This window comes from Gymnoscopelus microlampas (genome assembly GCF_963454915.1).
Source record: "Gymnoscopelus microlampas genome assembly, chromosome: 20".
In the NCBI taxonomy this organism is placed as follows: domain Eukaryota; kingdom Metazoa; phylum Chordata; class Actinopteri; order Myctophiformes; family Myctophidae; genus Gymnoscopelus; species Gymnoscopelus microlampas.
Genome location: NC_139957.1, coordinates 42,118,043 through 42,133,843, shown reverse-complemented (window position 1 = coordinate 42,133,843; position 15,801 = coordinate 42,118,043). Strand labels below are relative to the sequence as shown.

General features: G+C 42.2%; 1 protein-coding gene across 2 annotated transcripts in view; it reads left to right on the top strand.

Annotated features, from left to right (window-relative positions):
• The first annotated feature begins 158 nt into the window (after positions 1-158).
• LOC311036498 (uncharacterized protein) overlaps positions 159-15,801 on the top strand; it is a 30,713-nt gene continuing 15,070 nt past the window's right edge. For both annotated transcript variants that reach the window (XM_084045214.1, XM_084045213.1), the window contains exons 1-4: positions 159-412; positions 6,652-7,194; positions 7,931-8,041; positions 8,859-8,974. In XM_084045214.1, coding sequence (XP_083901340.1) covers positions 262-412; positions 6,652-7,194; positions 7,931-8,041; positions 8,859-8,974 — 921 coding nt within the window. In that variant the 5' untranslated portion in view covers positions 159-261. The remainder of the gene's footprint in view (positions 413-6,651; positions 7,195-7,930; positions 8,042-8,858; positions 8,975-15,801) is intronic.

Here is a 15,801-nt window from a genome sequence, read left to right as displayed (position 1 = left end):
TGTTTATGTGCCAGGGCAGGGTTCAACAAAAAACGACATCAAATGGAGCTGTACAGACCTCCACCCAGCAGGTGGCAGTAAGCATGAGAAACCACCACATGGAAAATCGGTTGGGCGACCCGGAAGGTGTTCTTCATAGTAACGTTCCAAGCTGGAATCAAAATAGAAAACTATCTAACTGACACAGCTGTCGGCGGGAGAGAACAGACAGTTTACGGCTGACACGTTGTTTATTAGTTTATTATTGTGACTAAAGTAACAATGTGTGACATAGAGACGTTGAGGCTGTTCGTCAATGAACGACTGAGCGCCGTCGCAGAGGACATATTAGCTGTGTTTGTCAGGACTATAGTACAATACCAACAGCAAATAGATGAGACACACAGACATGGAGTCACTTCTGACTTGGCAGGTTTGTAATTGATCACATGTCAACAGTAATTGGCCCCTGTCAAAGTCTTAACCTAACCTCCCCCCCCTCCCTGAACTTTTCCTTTTTTTCCTCTCTCTTGTACATATTTCTTATTTTTCATACCAGTAACCTGTAAGCTGATTGTATGACGTTCTGTATAGTAGTGCAGGGGTCTTTTCAGTTTTCAGGCCAAGGACCCCCTAGCTGAGAGAGAGATGAAGCAGGGACCCCCCTACTCTATATTGTATAAAATTGTGTTTCAGATGAAAGTTTTTTTTTACTTAGTCTGCTCTTTTTTCCCTCTACACCTATAGCCTCTTTGCCAAAAATAGCCGATCTACAAGCTCTCAACGCCTCGCAGCGCAAGGCGTTGAGAGCTTGTAGATCTGCTATTTTCGGGTAATGTTCCCCTCAGAAAAGAAATTGTAGGGTTCAAGTGGTTAATGTAAAAAAAAAAAAAAATCCTATCACACAAAGATTTGGCGGACCCCCTATAATAGCTCTGAGGACTCCCTAGGGGTCCCGGACCCCCTGTTGAAGAGTCAAGACCCCTGTAGTAGTGTGTATATCTGTCTGTCTCTTATATGTCATAATGATTTGTGTGCATGGGGATCTCATCTTAAACAAGCTTAGTGCTTAATGAGTCTCCCAGTTTAGTAGACCTTGTATTGTGAATATAAAATTGGGCTAAAGTGGTTAATGTATGTTGTTATAATGGAATAATTTATATCTGCAAAGTAAGTTTTCAAATAATTGTAGTGGAGTAAAAGTACAATAATTGCCTCTTGAGATGTAGTGGAGTAGAAGTTAAAGTATTGAAAATTGGAATTACTCCAGTAAAGTAAAAGTATCTCAACATTGTACTTAAGTACAGTACTTGAGTACATGTACTTAGTTACTTTCCACCACTGGTAAGGACACAGTTTAACAGACATCATGAGTTTTAAGTCCTTTTCTGTCGTTTAGAATACACTTATATGCCCTGTTAAATCTGGGGCGGCAGTGGCTCAGTGGCCCCCAGAGGTTTCTGACTTGTCCACAGCAGCGTGATCTAACATGAGAGTGACGACACTAGCGTTGACTGACTCCCATTGTAAGAACGGAATGTGGAATGTGGAAATACTCGTTCTATGAGATAGTTCCAAATATGTTTGGAACTGTAGCCCACTGCGGCCCGCTTTGCGGTGAGATCAATCAATCAATTCACCTAATTCAAGTGGCAGTTAACAAAAAGAGAAGTTTTGTGATTTTTATTTATAAATATTTTTTTATATTTTAATTGGTATTTTTTAGGGGCATGTCATGTGGTCTACCTGCACAGCCTTTTGTGATCTACTGATAGATCACAATCTACCTTTTGGGCACCCCTGGCCTACATCAATGGAAATAGCAGAGGACTGGAGGAGAGGATGATTGATCTGTCCTCGACTCGATACACCTTAACACTTTGTATTGACCCAGAATGCGAGAAGCAAAATGGCAGCGAATGACTGGAAATAATGTGTTTTCAATCCTGAATAGTCTGTATAACCGGTTATACAAACCACAACACGAGCCTATGTCGATCAGGGAACGACTGGGCTGCATGAACCCCCTTCAGGCTTATGGTGTGTGTGTGACGCACAGGGAGAGAGAGAGAGTTGCGAGTGGATGTAGTTCTGACTTCTGATATGCATGCCTGCCATATTAGAGCCATTATCGTACCCCTGGCCACAGCACGATGCAGTTAGTAATAGTATCAATGTTATGGTCTTTCAGTGTGCTCGGCAACATCTCAGCTACTTCTTCTCCTGTCTTTTTTTCCCCCCAAAGTTCTCGAATTTCAGGAACTGCCCTTGAATTGTATCTTCTTTATACTAGCATGTCTTGATGACATTCTGCTCCTTATGAGATATGTCAGGCGTTCTAGCATCACTTATATAGAGTAGTATCTAGAGTTCCTCTGCTTAACCCATTAAGACCAGGAACGCATCTGTGTGTCATTTTAAGATTTCTTTGGGCTATTCAAAAATAGCAGATTCACAAGCTTGTAGATCTGCTATTTTTTTGAACATTTTTAACGCAAATCTTTGCTTCTGGGGGCGGTCCCTGGAACAAAACATTTAGAGATGGCGGTCCGCGGCCAAATACAATTTTATGGGTCCTTGAAAACCACTGATATAGAAACATACGTTTTTCAAAAAACTGTTAGGATTTAGAAGACAATTGCAGTATCCCCCAGAAGCAAAGATTTGAGTTACAAATGTTTGCTTTAAAAAGGTACAGTATATTCAGAGATTTGCACAAATGTTCGCGATTTTTTACCAAAATAGCAGATCTACAAGCTCATAGCGCGGCACTCGGTGCCACGCTATGAGCTTGTAGATCTGCTATTTTTTGAATAGCCAAATAAATCTAAAATGACACAGATGCGTTCCCGGTCTTAATGGGTTAAAGAATGGCTTCTAATGCACGGGCACCGTACATTTATTCTGACTATCAGTGGAGAGATAATGAGCTTGCATTATGTTTTCGTTTAATATGATGTCAAATTTACCCAGGAGCTCTACTATGTAAAGGCTATATGTGGGCCACGTGGCCTTTAAAAGCCTTTAAAAGCCATGTTTTTGCTGCCTTTTTTTCTTTTCCTATTTCTGTATGCACCAGTTTCTTCTGCAAGCTGTCCATCCCAGATGCCTTTAGAAATGAATCCTGAAAGTTATGTATTTTATTTTCCAGTAGCAAAGCTCTGGTGTAGACTGAGAGAACGAGAGCAATCCATGGTCTCGAAGGGCGGATCCAAACCCAGGCGCCCGGAGCAGGCGCGTCCTCCGATTGCTTCACCAATCTATGTCCCCGCCTCCCCCCCCTCCCCCCTCCCCCCCCCCCCCCCCCCGGTCTGTGCACGGAGCAGGCTGACGTCACCAAGTTTAGAGCGACGCCCCTCTGCACTCTGAATGGTTAGGAGATAACAAGCTTCAAAGACCATCGTTCCTGCATCGTTCCCCCAGACTTTTTTCTTTTGTAACAAAAAAAATGGCTGGGTTTCCGAGGCTAGCTCTGGTGTGCCTGGCCTCGCTTGAGCTCTGGAAAAGGTCTTGAAAATTGTTTTGACACTTTATATTTCCTTCCTTAGAATTAAGACCACTGCATGACTTTTTATCAAGAAAAAAAAACACTACCTGCTTACTGTTACTACAGGCCAGCCAGTCTTTTAGTTTATTTTTGTTTAACCTTGTAACACCATATTTAAACTTTTTTTTTTTTTCATAATTTAATGCCCTACTTCGTTATACAACAGCGCCCCACAAAACAGTTTTTTTCTTTTAAGGATTCAAATTCAAAAATAGCTAAAGTAACAGATCTACAAGCTCAAAACACGCCACATTTTGAGCTTGTAGATCTGCTTTTTTATGGATGCTGGGGTTCAAGTGGTTAATCTACTTTGTGCAAAACTGCAAATTAATCTCATTTGTGATGATTCTTTTTTTGTTTGGGGGCAATTAGTGCTGTTGCAGTACTAGTCATTTGTCCATTTGTATCTCAAAGCCCCGTTTCGACTGGCAGTCCAGTACCGCACCTTTTGGCCTTGCAAAGCCTTGCATGAACCAGCTCCCAAAATCAGCGGTGTCATGGTGATTTTTTTACTGGCAGGACGGTACTTTATTGATGTCACATGCACGCGCGCACGGTACGCGCACACTGCGCGCATTTTATGTTACCTTAAATTAGGCAACATGTTTGTATAGGAAATGTTTTTTAGCTTAGTTTTAGTCTTTTTAAACTAATACACATTAAAGGAATGCCATGAATTATAGAGCTGAAACTAAAAGTTTGCTTTGAACGAGTATCTTCCTCTTCTTCGACGGTGGCTGAGGCATTGCTGCGTGCAGACAGGATACTGACAGCAGCCCTACTGAAGCCAACACGCTGTGTTGCTTACCGTGGCGTGTAGCCTATAGATGCGAGGTGTGAGGAATCTGAGGAAACATTTTCACACTCACTTGTAAACCTGTTATGCAAAGTAGCCATTTGGGTACTTGGCTCGTGAATCTACGGGGGCGGGGGGGGGCACGTTCTAGAGTGCACGTGCGTGCACGCGCGTCACGGTGTGCACTGTACCTTGCGCCGTACCTTGTGTGTGAAAAAATGACTGGCCACACGCCGTCCTACTCCGTGTGGCCTCCATGACACCACTGCCCAAAATATCTCTGGTTTCCATAGCACAAAAGTACCACCTCTCAAACCCACAGGTATGCGTAGCAGACTACGGTCATTGACACTCCTTTTGTAATGTAAGTACGTAGGTGGAGAGAGAGACTATTGCTTCTTGCCTATAACAACGTAATGTAGACAAGTGGCCGATTGTCCCGTATACAAATGCAAATCACCAGTGCAGGAGTACTCCAGCTATTGGTAAGAACCAGGACCCAGTTGCACCACCTCACACTAAGTTCAAACTTAGCCTATAGTTATTAGCTTAACCCATTCATTCCGGGGACGCATCTGTGTCATTTTCGATTTCTTTGGCTATTCAAAAATAGCAGATATACAAGCTCGTAGCGTGGGCAAATCTTTGAATATATAACTCAAATCTTTGCTTCTGGGGGTCCCTGGAACAAAAATATGTAACAAATGTTTTTAAAAAAATGTATACCGTACATACATATTTAAAGATTTGCAAAAATGTTCACGATTTTTCAAAAACATAGCAGATCTACAAGCTCATAGCGTGGCACTCGGACTCGGTGCCGCGCTATGAGCTTGTAGATCTGCTATTTTTGAATAGCCAAAGAAATCACACAGAGATACTTTCCCGGTCTAAATGGCATTTTAAAAGCCATTTAAGCCATAACTAGGCTAAGTTTGAACTTAGTGTGAGGTGGTGCAACTGGCTTCAGGTCTGTAAACTCGGGAGTGTTGTCGGCCCACCTAGGCTACAATGTAGCCTGACGGCGCGTCGCGGGTTCGAGTCCCGATCCCAACGGCCTTTGCTGCGTGTCCCACTCCCCATCTCTCTCTCTCCCCTTTTCCTGTCAGCCTGCTGTCCTGTCCATAATACATTTTAAAAAAATGGATGTTGTCAATAAGACAAACAAAATGAATGTAAAGAAATCACAGCAAATCCAGTGCAAATCACCGCAAATCCAGTGCAAGATATATATACAGAAGAAAAAAATCACAGCAAACTATATACAAGTCCTGGGGGAGAACAGTCCTCACTTTAGTCTACCGAAACATCATGACCACGGCCAATCATTACACATAACCGGTTTGGCCCTGTTTGGCCTGCCTCAGACAACTCTGGAGTGGGGCCAAATTTGGCACCCTTTTCGGCCCCACTGAGCCCACTTTGGCCCTAGTCCTTGTCAGTGGCGTTCCCAGAAATTACATTTAGGGCAGGCAAGATTTTTTTCTGTACCTACCAGCCCCCCCCCCCTACTCGGGGAAAAAATTCAGAGGGAAATCTCGGGGGAAACAAGTTAACAACAACACTACACTGACTACAAAACTGAAAAACGTTAATAAAAACAATATGCAAGTATAATCAATAAATCAATGATTCAGCGGTGGTCTCTTCATGTTGTAGTTTAATGGCTCAAGCTGCTCTCAGACTCGGAGCCCCTTTTATGCCAGGTGAGTACAGGTGATGGCCCAGACCCTCACACCTGGCACTCCTGGCACCCCATGAAGATAAAGGCATACATTTGCATCACTATAGGCGACGTCGCTCTGTTGAATGGATACGGTAGTGATTGGCTGCCTGCACCCTTGAATGGACGAGGAGGTCCGATTCTCTTCGGATTTTTTTTCACTGCCTGTTTTTCAGTCTTTTACTTTTTTTTCTAGGGGAGGCTAGATTTTAAGTTTAGAAAATAGCAGATCTACAAGCCCACCATGTGTCGCGATGCGGCGTGTTGTGAGCTTGTAGATCGGCTATTTTCAAATAGCCTATGTATAAAATAGGGATAAAGTGGTTAATGTATTTTTATAATATAATAATTTATATCTGCAAAATAACTAGTAACTAAAGTTTTCAAATAATTGTAGTGGAGTAAAAGTACAATATTTGCCTCTGAGATGTAGTGGAGTAGAAGTAAAAGTACTGAAAATTGAAAATACTCCAGCGAAGTAAAAAAAAAATACCTCAAAATTGTACTTAAGTACAGTACTTGAGTAATGTACTTGATACTTTGCACCACTGCATATAAAGTTCAACCATTTAATGGTCCACTATAATTTTTATCTTTTTTTCCTAGACGTCCTGCACCCCCTTGGGTACAAAGAGGAGGTTTCCCCCGAACACCAACAGATGAGCTCCAGTCCCATCCAGGTGGAACCAGAGTCTCCTCCACACATTAAAGAGGAACACAAGGAGATATTCCAAAGACCGGAGGGGGCCGATGTGTTAACGATGACATTGCTACCCGTGAAAAGTGAACACAATGACAGGGAGACGGAGCCTCTAGCCAGCACCTCAACCGAACACATGAAAACACAAGCCGACGTGGAGTATTGTGGAACATCACAAGCAACCAGTGACGTCCAACTGCTCTCCTCTGAATCTGACACAGAAGACAGTGACGAGTGGGAGCAGACCAGGGAGGATCAGCCCGCGTTAAACGCAGTGAAATCACACAAGACGCACGCCGCGGGCGGACAAAGATCGTCTTTGAGCAACAAGGTGGTGTCCCAGGAACCGACAGCGTCAAGCACAGAGAAGAACCCCTTTAGTTGTACAGTTTGTGGGAAAAGGTTTAATCAACCTGGAAATCTAAAGATGCACATGAGAATACATAGAGGTGAGAGAAACCCTTTAGTTGTAAAAGTTTGTGGCTTTGCGTGCAAGTAGTTCGTTTCTGTAACTAGTTTAATTTAGTTTGGAATTCATTAGATGTTTGAACTTGTCATGCTGGCTTAAAAATAATGGTCATATAGTAGCAACCACATGAGCGCCCATTACACTTTCCAGCATCTACATCCAATAGCCTCGTACAACCTGAAATATTCATCACCTCAGTGCCTGCACCGCCCACACCAACCCCCAAAACAAACAAACAAACTAACAAACAAACAAAAAAGGAATAAGTTGAATACGTTTATGCCGGTCAGCTGCAGCCAGTATTTTCATTTGATATGTGATATAATCATTTGGAAATTTCCCAATTATTGATACTTGAAATGGGCATCGATTCCAAGCCTGAAGTCTAGCCTACTGTTTTTCATCTAAGCATGCTATTTCTCATTGAGGCTGGATGTTGTCTATACGACTAAGTATGTTTAAGTGATTTGAATCACATTACATTTTCTAACAAAAACTGAGTCAGTGTTTTTGTGTAGCCTTTTAGTTACTGTGAAATGTCACTAGTAGTCTTGTTTTCCCAGACTGCTATTTCATGAATCCCATGTAAATGGTGACCCCATTTTCCTAAGAAGCAATTAAAAGAAAATATGTGCGAACAGGTGCAATGTTATATGGATTACATGTTGGGGAAAAGGGACTTATTTAATTTTGTCATTTTCTTCCATCTGCTAAAGTCTCAGGTCAGGACCAGGGCAGTGACAGTTCCTCTCCCTGGGGGGGTCAGACAGCCTCCTGGCAGAGTGGACCACAAGAGGTTGGCCTCGGTCCGCCATCCATACCTAACAGTAAGTTCAAGGTTGAACTATAACTACATTGTGCTACATACAAGCAAGATATGAACATTTGATGTCACTATTATTGAGGCCAAAATAATTGTGATTAACAATGATGGCGATTATCAAAATATGATTAAAACTCCTAAAATGCTGCTTTTGTTAACCACTTGCACCCCAGTATCCATATTCTGGGTGGAACATTAGCCAAAATTAGCAGATCTACAAGTGTCTGTCCGTCTGTGAGCGTCCTTCCGTTCGTCCATCTGTGAACAGCTAATCTCGGGCACCGCTGGGCCAATCGACATGAAACTTTGCAGGCACACTTCTGGGAGGCCAAGGAAGAAGCTCCGGCCCAATTAACCTCCTGGCAATTAAATCATTAATCGTAATGATTAGGGATGAGTCCGACTATTCGACTAGTCGTTTATAGGATAAAAATCGATTTAAAAATATATATTTTATTTTAAAAAAAAGTTTAAGTTCTGTTGCAAAGGCTATATTGCTTATGTCACCACGTCTTTAATTGTTTAGTTACAATAATGTAAAATATGTACATGCTACTGTCTTTGTTAATTTCTGAAAATCAGTTTATAGGCCAATGCAATGCTGTTATTATAACCTATGAGTCATTTGATGAAAATCCCCAGAACAATTTCACCCAAACAAATCCAAGTATATATAAAATAAAATAAAAAGTTTTGAAAAAATCGGTAACAATATTATTATGGTAATCGATTTTCATTTTGGTCACTTTTACACATGATCCCTAGTAATGATTTGTATGACAATTAATTAATCATCAACTAAAATGTGACGATCTCCACAGCTCTGATCCCAGGGAGCCCAGCCTCCTCTGCAGCCATGGTGTGGAGGATCCAGGAGGTGGATGCTGGTTCTCCGTCCTCACAGCCCAGCGGGATGCCAACAACGCCACAGGCCCAAGTAAGTGTGTGTGACGCTGTGATCGCTTATCGTTGCTGTCGGGGCAGGAACCTTTGTATCTCCATATTCCAGGGGTTTTCAACCCTTTTCACATCAAGGTCCATTATTTATTCGGCATTTGAGCCAGGGAGCCACTTGATGAGATTTAGACTCTCAGACCCAAGACTTAGAATATTTTGTCATTGTTGGATAAGATTGTGTCCACAATTCCATGCTGTATTGATGTTGGTACCATAGGAGAGATGACAGGCAAACGTTGATCAAAAATAACAATTATCTAATTAAGTAATGCAGATGTTTTAACAATAATTTAACTCTTGAGAGCGTGAAATGAAACCAAATGGACCCGGAAGGGTCCATTTGGTTTCATTTCACGCTCTCAAGAGTTAAAGATCTATAGGGGTCCATTTGGTTACCAACTCTCCATCACATTTAGCTGGGGACCACCTGGAACCCCCCCCCCCCCCCCCCCCCAAGGACCACTGGACCACCGGTTGAAAACCACTGCCATATTTCAATGGCAAAAACAGGCTGCCAATCTAGAAGCTCATGGCTCTGCTGTTTTTGCGACCTTCGAAAGAATTTGAAAGTGCAAGTGGAAGAGGTTATAACTGTGTCTGCGTGGGGTTTATACATATTGAACCATTGAAAAGTATGAACAAGATCTTGTGGCTAAATAATGCAATACACTGAATCTAACGGTTTTGGACGTACAGTACAAAGTACAAGGTTTCTATCCGCCAGTGACCATATATATGTACAGTAACAGGGTGTTTCCGATAGGGGTGCAAAACATGCAGTACTAATCGAACTAATTGATTCTAATCAATTATAAAATAAATATCAATACTAGTGAAATAATTGATTTTCAAAAATAGCTAAAAGAGATCATAGATTTTAAAAAAAAATAGCGAAAAGAGCTGATCTACAAGCTCGGGGATCAGCTGTCTTCGCTATTGTTGTGTATAAAAATAGGGCTTTAAGTCGTCCATCAGACCAATTGATTGAGAAGCCCCTGACAGCGCATTTCGAAGGGCTAAGGTGGAGCTCAATGTGATCTGAGTCAAACGGGGGCTGAGCTCAATGTGGCCGGCTACAAACGTCAAATCCTCTGCCCCCCCCATATTCCTTTTGATGCGTTCGCGACACATCGAAGCTATCAAACAACATATAACCTTACATGAAACCATGGAAGTAAGTGAGACCGTTATTATGCATAATGTACTTTGTAAGATTCATGTTAGATCAGTGGAGTCGGTGTTGGCACCCTTTTTGTCACGCGGCAATAAGCGACACGATTTCTATAGGCTCTGTGCATGACTGTAGTTCTTCTTTTTTTTTTTTTTTTACAGAAGGTGGCATTTCCATTTCCTGTTCCGGCGTCAGTTCCCTCATAGCTTCATTTGATCGGCTCAGCAGCAGATTTGAACCGGAAACACACAACATGCACCTCCGGTTCAAATCTGCTATTGAGGAACCGGGAACGGGAACCGGGAACGCCACCCTCTGGAAAAGCGAACGACAGTCATGCACAGAGCCTATTTGGAATGAGGTCGATCTACATCAGGGGTCTTCAACGTTTTCAGGCCAAGGACCCCCTAACTGAGAGAGAGAGCAGGGACCCCCTCCTCTATATTGTATAAAATTGTGTTTCTGATTCAACTTTTTTTTGTTTACGTGGCCTGCTCTTTTTTCCCTCTACACTTCTACACACGCTTTGCCAAAAATAGCCGATCTACATGTGGGCTTGTAGATCTGCTATTTTTGGCTAAAGTTCTCCTCAGAAAAGGGATGCTAGGTTTCAAGTGGTTAGGTAAAAAGAAAAATCACATCACATAAAGATTTGGCGGGCCCCCTGTAGTAACTCTGAGGACCCCCTAGGGGTCCCGGACCCCCTGTTGAAGACCCCTGATCTACATGAATAGTTTGATGTGAAATATTTGCTGACACATTTATGGATTGTTTATATGGACACATTTATTTGCCTTCTTGAGCAGTAAGGTCTACATGTACAGCTAGTATGTAATCAATTTGATTGTTGCCCTTCTGTTTCATCAAATGAAAGCCTTTGTCGTGTTTGGCCGGCTCTGAATGTGTGCCGCTGATGACCAACAGCCATTATTACCCAAGTTACACTCAGTGTTAAAATAATAATTAAATAAAATGCTTGTTGCTTGTTTTATGCCGTACTAATCACCATGCCTTTTATGTCTTATGCTTATAGAGACACATCAGTGTGTTGATGGAGGGCGAGAGACCCAAAATCGAGAAATGCAGCAACAGTGAATTTTTTAAATGTCCCTTCTGCAAATATAAGGCTGCACAGTATATGGTCCACTACCACATCATAGCCCATGCTTCAGTGAAGCACAGAGGTAGCTACTATTTATTTATTTGTTTATTGAATTACATTATTATATTATTGGTATTATTACATTTTCGCCCCACATTTTGTTTAACCCATCAAGACCGGCAAGGGAACGCATCTGTGTCATTTTAAGATGCCTTTGGCTATTCAACAATACCAGAGCTTGTAGATCTGCTATTTTTTGAACAATCGTGAAAATGTGAGCAAATCTTTGAATATACATTTTTTTTAAAGTGCCTTTTTAATAGCCAAAGACATCTTAAAATGACACAGATGCGTTTCCCTTCCCTGTCTTAAAGGGTTAATCTGAAAACTCACTTCTTCATAAATCTACCTCACTCCCTCTGGTCTCTTCATTCCTTGTACAGTATCTCTTCTTGTTGCCTATTTTCGATAGATGCCATAGTTATACTATGCAATTCTGCATTGGTTACTTGTGCACACATACTGTGTATTGTGTATGTCAGGGGTCTTCAACGTTTTCAGCCCAAGGACCCCCTAGCTGAGAGAGAGATGAAGCAGGGACCCCTTCTATATTATATAAAATTGTGTTTCAGATAAAAAACATTTTTCCTCTTTTTTCCCTATACACCTATACCTCTTTGCCAAAAATAGCAGATCTACAAGCACACAACGTCTCGCAGCGCGAGGCGTTGTGAGCTTGTAGATCTGCTATTTTTGGCAAATGTTCCCCTCAGAATAGGGATGCTAGGGTTCAAGTGGTTAAAAAAAAAATCCTCTCACACTAAGATTTGGCGGACCCCCTATAGTAGCTCTGAGGATCCCCTAGGGGTCCCGGACCCCCTGTTGAAGACCCCTGGTATTATGTTATTTAGATATTCGCTATGTTATTTAGACATTATAGACATTTGCTATTTAGTCGTTAACTTTGATTACAACTTACACTTATCCTTCTCTTTCAGAGTTCACGATCATAAAGTGTGGCTTGAATTGCAGAACGGCGACACACTTTCATTGTTGCTACTGCCCGGCAACCATAGTCAACAGAGCACAGTTCCTGAAGCACCTGGAACTCCGGCACCCGCTGGACTCTCAAGGGTACCCGGTCCCAGAGGCCCTTGAACAACAACAGCACCCCGAGGCGGGCCCCCCTCCGGAGCACCCACTGGACCCTCAGGGCCAGTGGTTCTCAACCTTTATGGCTGGCGACCCCCCCAAAAAGACTTGACCAAGTCTCACGACACACTATCTGAACAAAAAAGAAGACGTGTGCACACATACAGACTGCTATAACAATAGGCTAAATAACATAGCAAAACCAACTATAATGGGTTATGGCTTTAATATAGGTACATTTTCTCAAACAGGGGTTTTGATAAGTGTGTTGCTGTTTTACATGTATGCCTTTGTTTTTTAATTAATATATTCCTAAATTGTAATTTATTTTCAACACTATGTTGTTGAATGCATTGTATTACTCGACCACACTGCTGAGTTTCGACACAAATGAGTTTAACTACTTTTAATTTCGAGAATAAATACACGTTGAATTAATTCAAAATACGCACCTCTTCCCCCAGCTCCAGTAGCCCAGTATCCACCCACCCTCTTTACCTGGAAAAATCACTCCACTGGTTCATCAATGTGATTTGGATGTTTGGTGTGGAAATACCTCTTTATTTTAACTGCCGTTCAGCTTTCATGTGTCAGAACCTCAGCGCACAATACACATTGGGGGCTGATCCGTTTCATTACATGGCAGGGGACCCTTTGTTTTTAGTTGTTTTTATATATAATATAATATTAATGACTATTATTTATCTGTAGAACAACCGTCCTCAGTCCAATCTCACACAGTGTAATAATAACAGTCCATTTTAATTAACGCATTTCAATCAAATCTCAAAGTGCAAGAGTAAAAACATTGGCATAAAAAAAATGAAAAAAAGAAACGACAAAACAAAAGACATTAACATAGAGCACCGAAGTCTGACGTAATTTACTCATCCTACCTGGGTTGCGGTTTATTTCCCCCATTCAGAATTCCCATAGATTTGTTTAATATCGCGTCAAATAAGAACTGTGTTCCAAAGATAAACAAATGCCCCCGGCGGTTTGACTCATATGGATATGAAGCATCAACTGACGGTGAGAAAACGCTGATGTTACTGCGGCCAAATTAGTTACATTTTCGCCAGAAATAGACTTTATCAAATATGAGTGACTGACTATCATAAACGATACAGCGACACCTCCCTGACAATATTGCCGGGACAGTTTGTTTATTTTTGGACCACAATTCTTATATGAGACGATTCTAAGATGACCCAATGTTATTCTCCATAGAGAAATTACTTCCGCAACCCAGGGGATGAACGAGTGCAGGGACGTGCACAGATAGACTCTAGGTGGTGCTAGAGCACCTGCCCTTTGCCCTCTTGACCAGAAGTGCCCTTTTGAAAAAAAGAAATAAAAAAGTTTTTTTTCTCTTCAGTTTACAGCAGGGGTCTTCAACAGGGGCTCCAGGACCCCTAGGGGGTCCTCAGAGTTACTACAGCGGGTCCGCCAAATCTTTATGTGATATGATTTTTCTTTTTACCATAACCACTCGAAACCTGGCATCCCTTTTCTGAGGAGAACTTTAGCCAAAAAATAGCAGATCTACAAGCCCACAACGCCTCGCGCTGCGAGGCGTTGTGGGCTTGTAGATCGGCTATTTTTGGCAAAGAGGTATAGGTGTAGAGGGGGAAAAAGAGCAAACCAAGTAAACAAAAAAAAGTATAATTTACTTGAGCACCTGCCCCTCAAAATGTCTGTGCACACCACTGCACCTCAAGGTGTCTAATGGTGCTAAATGTTAATGGTGCTAACATGCACGGCCACAACAAACGTGTTACAGAATTACTATGACGCCATCGTGCCTTTCATGCTGTGCCTTGTTGCCATGTTGGAGATGGAATTCTCCCATCCCAGCACTCGGAGCACTGCCCAGTTTAGGCCTCATGCCAATGTATTCGTCCCCACGCGGATTCCTGTGTGTTGTCACCGCTGTCGTGTCCTACTGGCTCACCTGCCAGTTTAGGAGCCCCCACCGGGAGGACGTAAAGCCTTCGCCCTACTCCTCCTCCCGCGCAACACTCCCTATACTGACAGGTGCCACCCGGGGTTGCCAGATCTGCTTATTCTAATTTCCCCGCAAGATTTTATTTGAAAATAGCCGATCTACAAGCTCACCACGCGTCGCATCGCGACGCGTCATGAGCTTGTAGATCTGCTGATGTATATGTTAAAGTGCTCATGTGGCCCCATAGTCGCTTCTTTTGGGCTGGTTTTCCTAGACCTGGTTGCTTGTTTCTCTCACAGAATCTGGCAACACTGGTGCCATCACCCCCAGCCCGTTGGAGTGTACGTATAATGACAAATATCACCCTCCTCCCTGCCCCGGCTTCCCTCCCCCGAAACACGGGCCAGTTGTGTTCGTATACTATAGACGCTCGACAAAGCCGGAAGTCCGCGGTGGTGGGCGGGCACTTTACCATTGGGCCATCCAAGCACCCCTCCCCCCCCCCAACCCCCCAAGTTCTATATATCTATCTCCCATCCCGTCATGTCGTTCATAGAATTAGGCAACAATGTGACAGGTGCAACAGTTGAAAAGAGAGATTCATGTGAGGCGGCAAATTATTTTGAACTTAAAATATTGTTAATATAAAACGTAAATGTTTTTTTTTTTTTTGCATTCCCATATCAGCCAGTTTCTCCTTTGCTAGCAAAGGGAAGCATGTGAGCAATGGTTAATGTTTAATTTTAAGGTTGTTTTTTAATAATGCTGAATACTGTTTTTCATTTTACATGCAGAGATTCTGCTGACAATGTTTGCTTATACAGTATGTGTCACTTGAAATAAACTGAGAAGTAACACGCTATTAGTTGCCTTTTTTTTTAATCTATCTTCATTTTGTTTAAATCCCTGTTGAAAATGTGAAGTAGTACTCCCTCTGGTGGTACAAAAGTGAATTGTCAGCTCCAGAGAAATGGCTGAGAATTTCAGGTCAGATTCAACATTTCATCATCATTCCGGTGAATGAATGGGGGAAGTGAATGACTAATTATTAGGTTTAGCATTCACCATTCACAAAACACATTTTCATATGCATGGCCTGATTAATAAATAGAGAGAACATGAAATAACTGTACAACAATGTCAAATATCCTCATCACATTGTGGGTTGATAAATATACCCCCCCCCCCCCCCAGCAGCTGCTGAAGAACGCCCCAGCAATGCAGAATATGTCTGGCAGCCTGGCTGCTCTCTGCAGTTGTTGGAATGCAATGCCAATCCTTGTATCTCCACATTACAACTGTTATGTTTTTTTTTTTCTCGTACATTAATACTCAACTTAACGTGTTGTTGCTATTTGTGGAATTTAAAAAGATATTTTGAAGTGAAAGTGCTTAACCCATTGAGGCCTGAGGTTCCGATTCTGCAAAATGTCT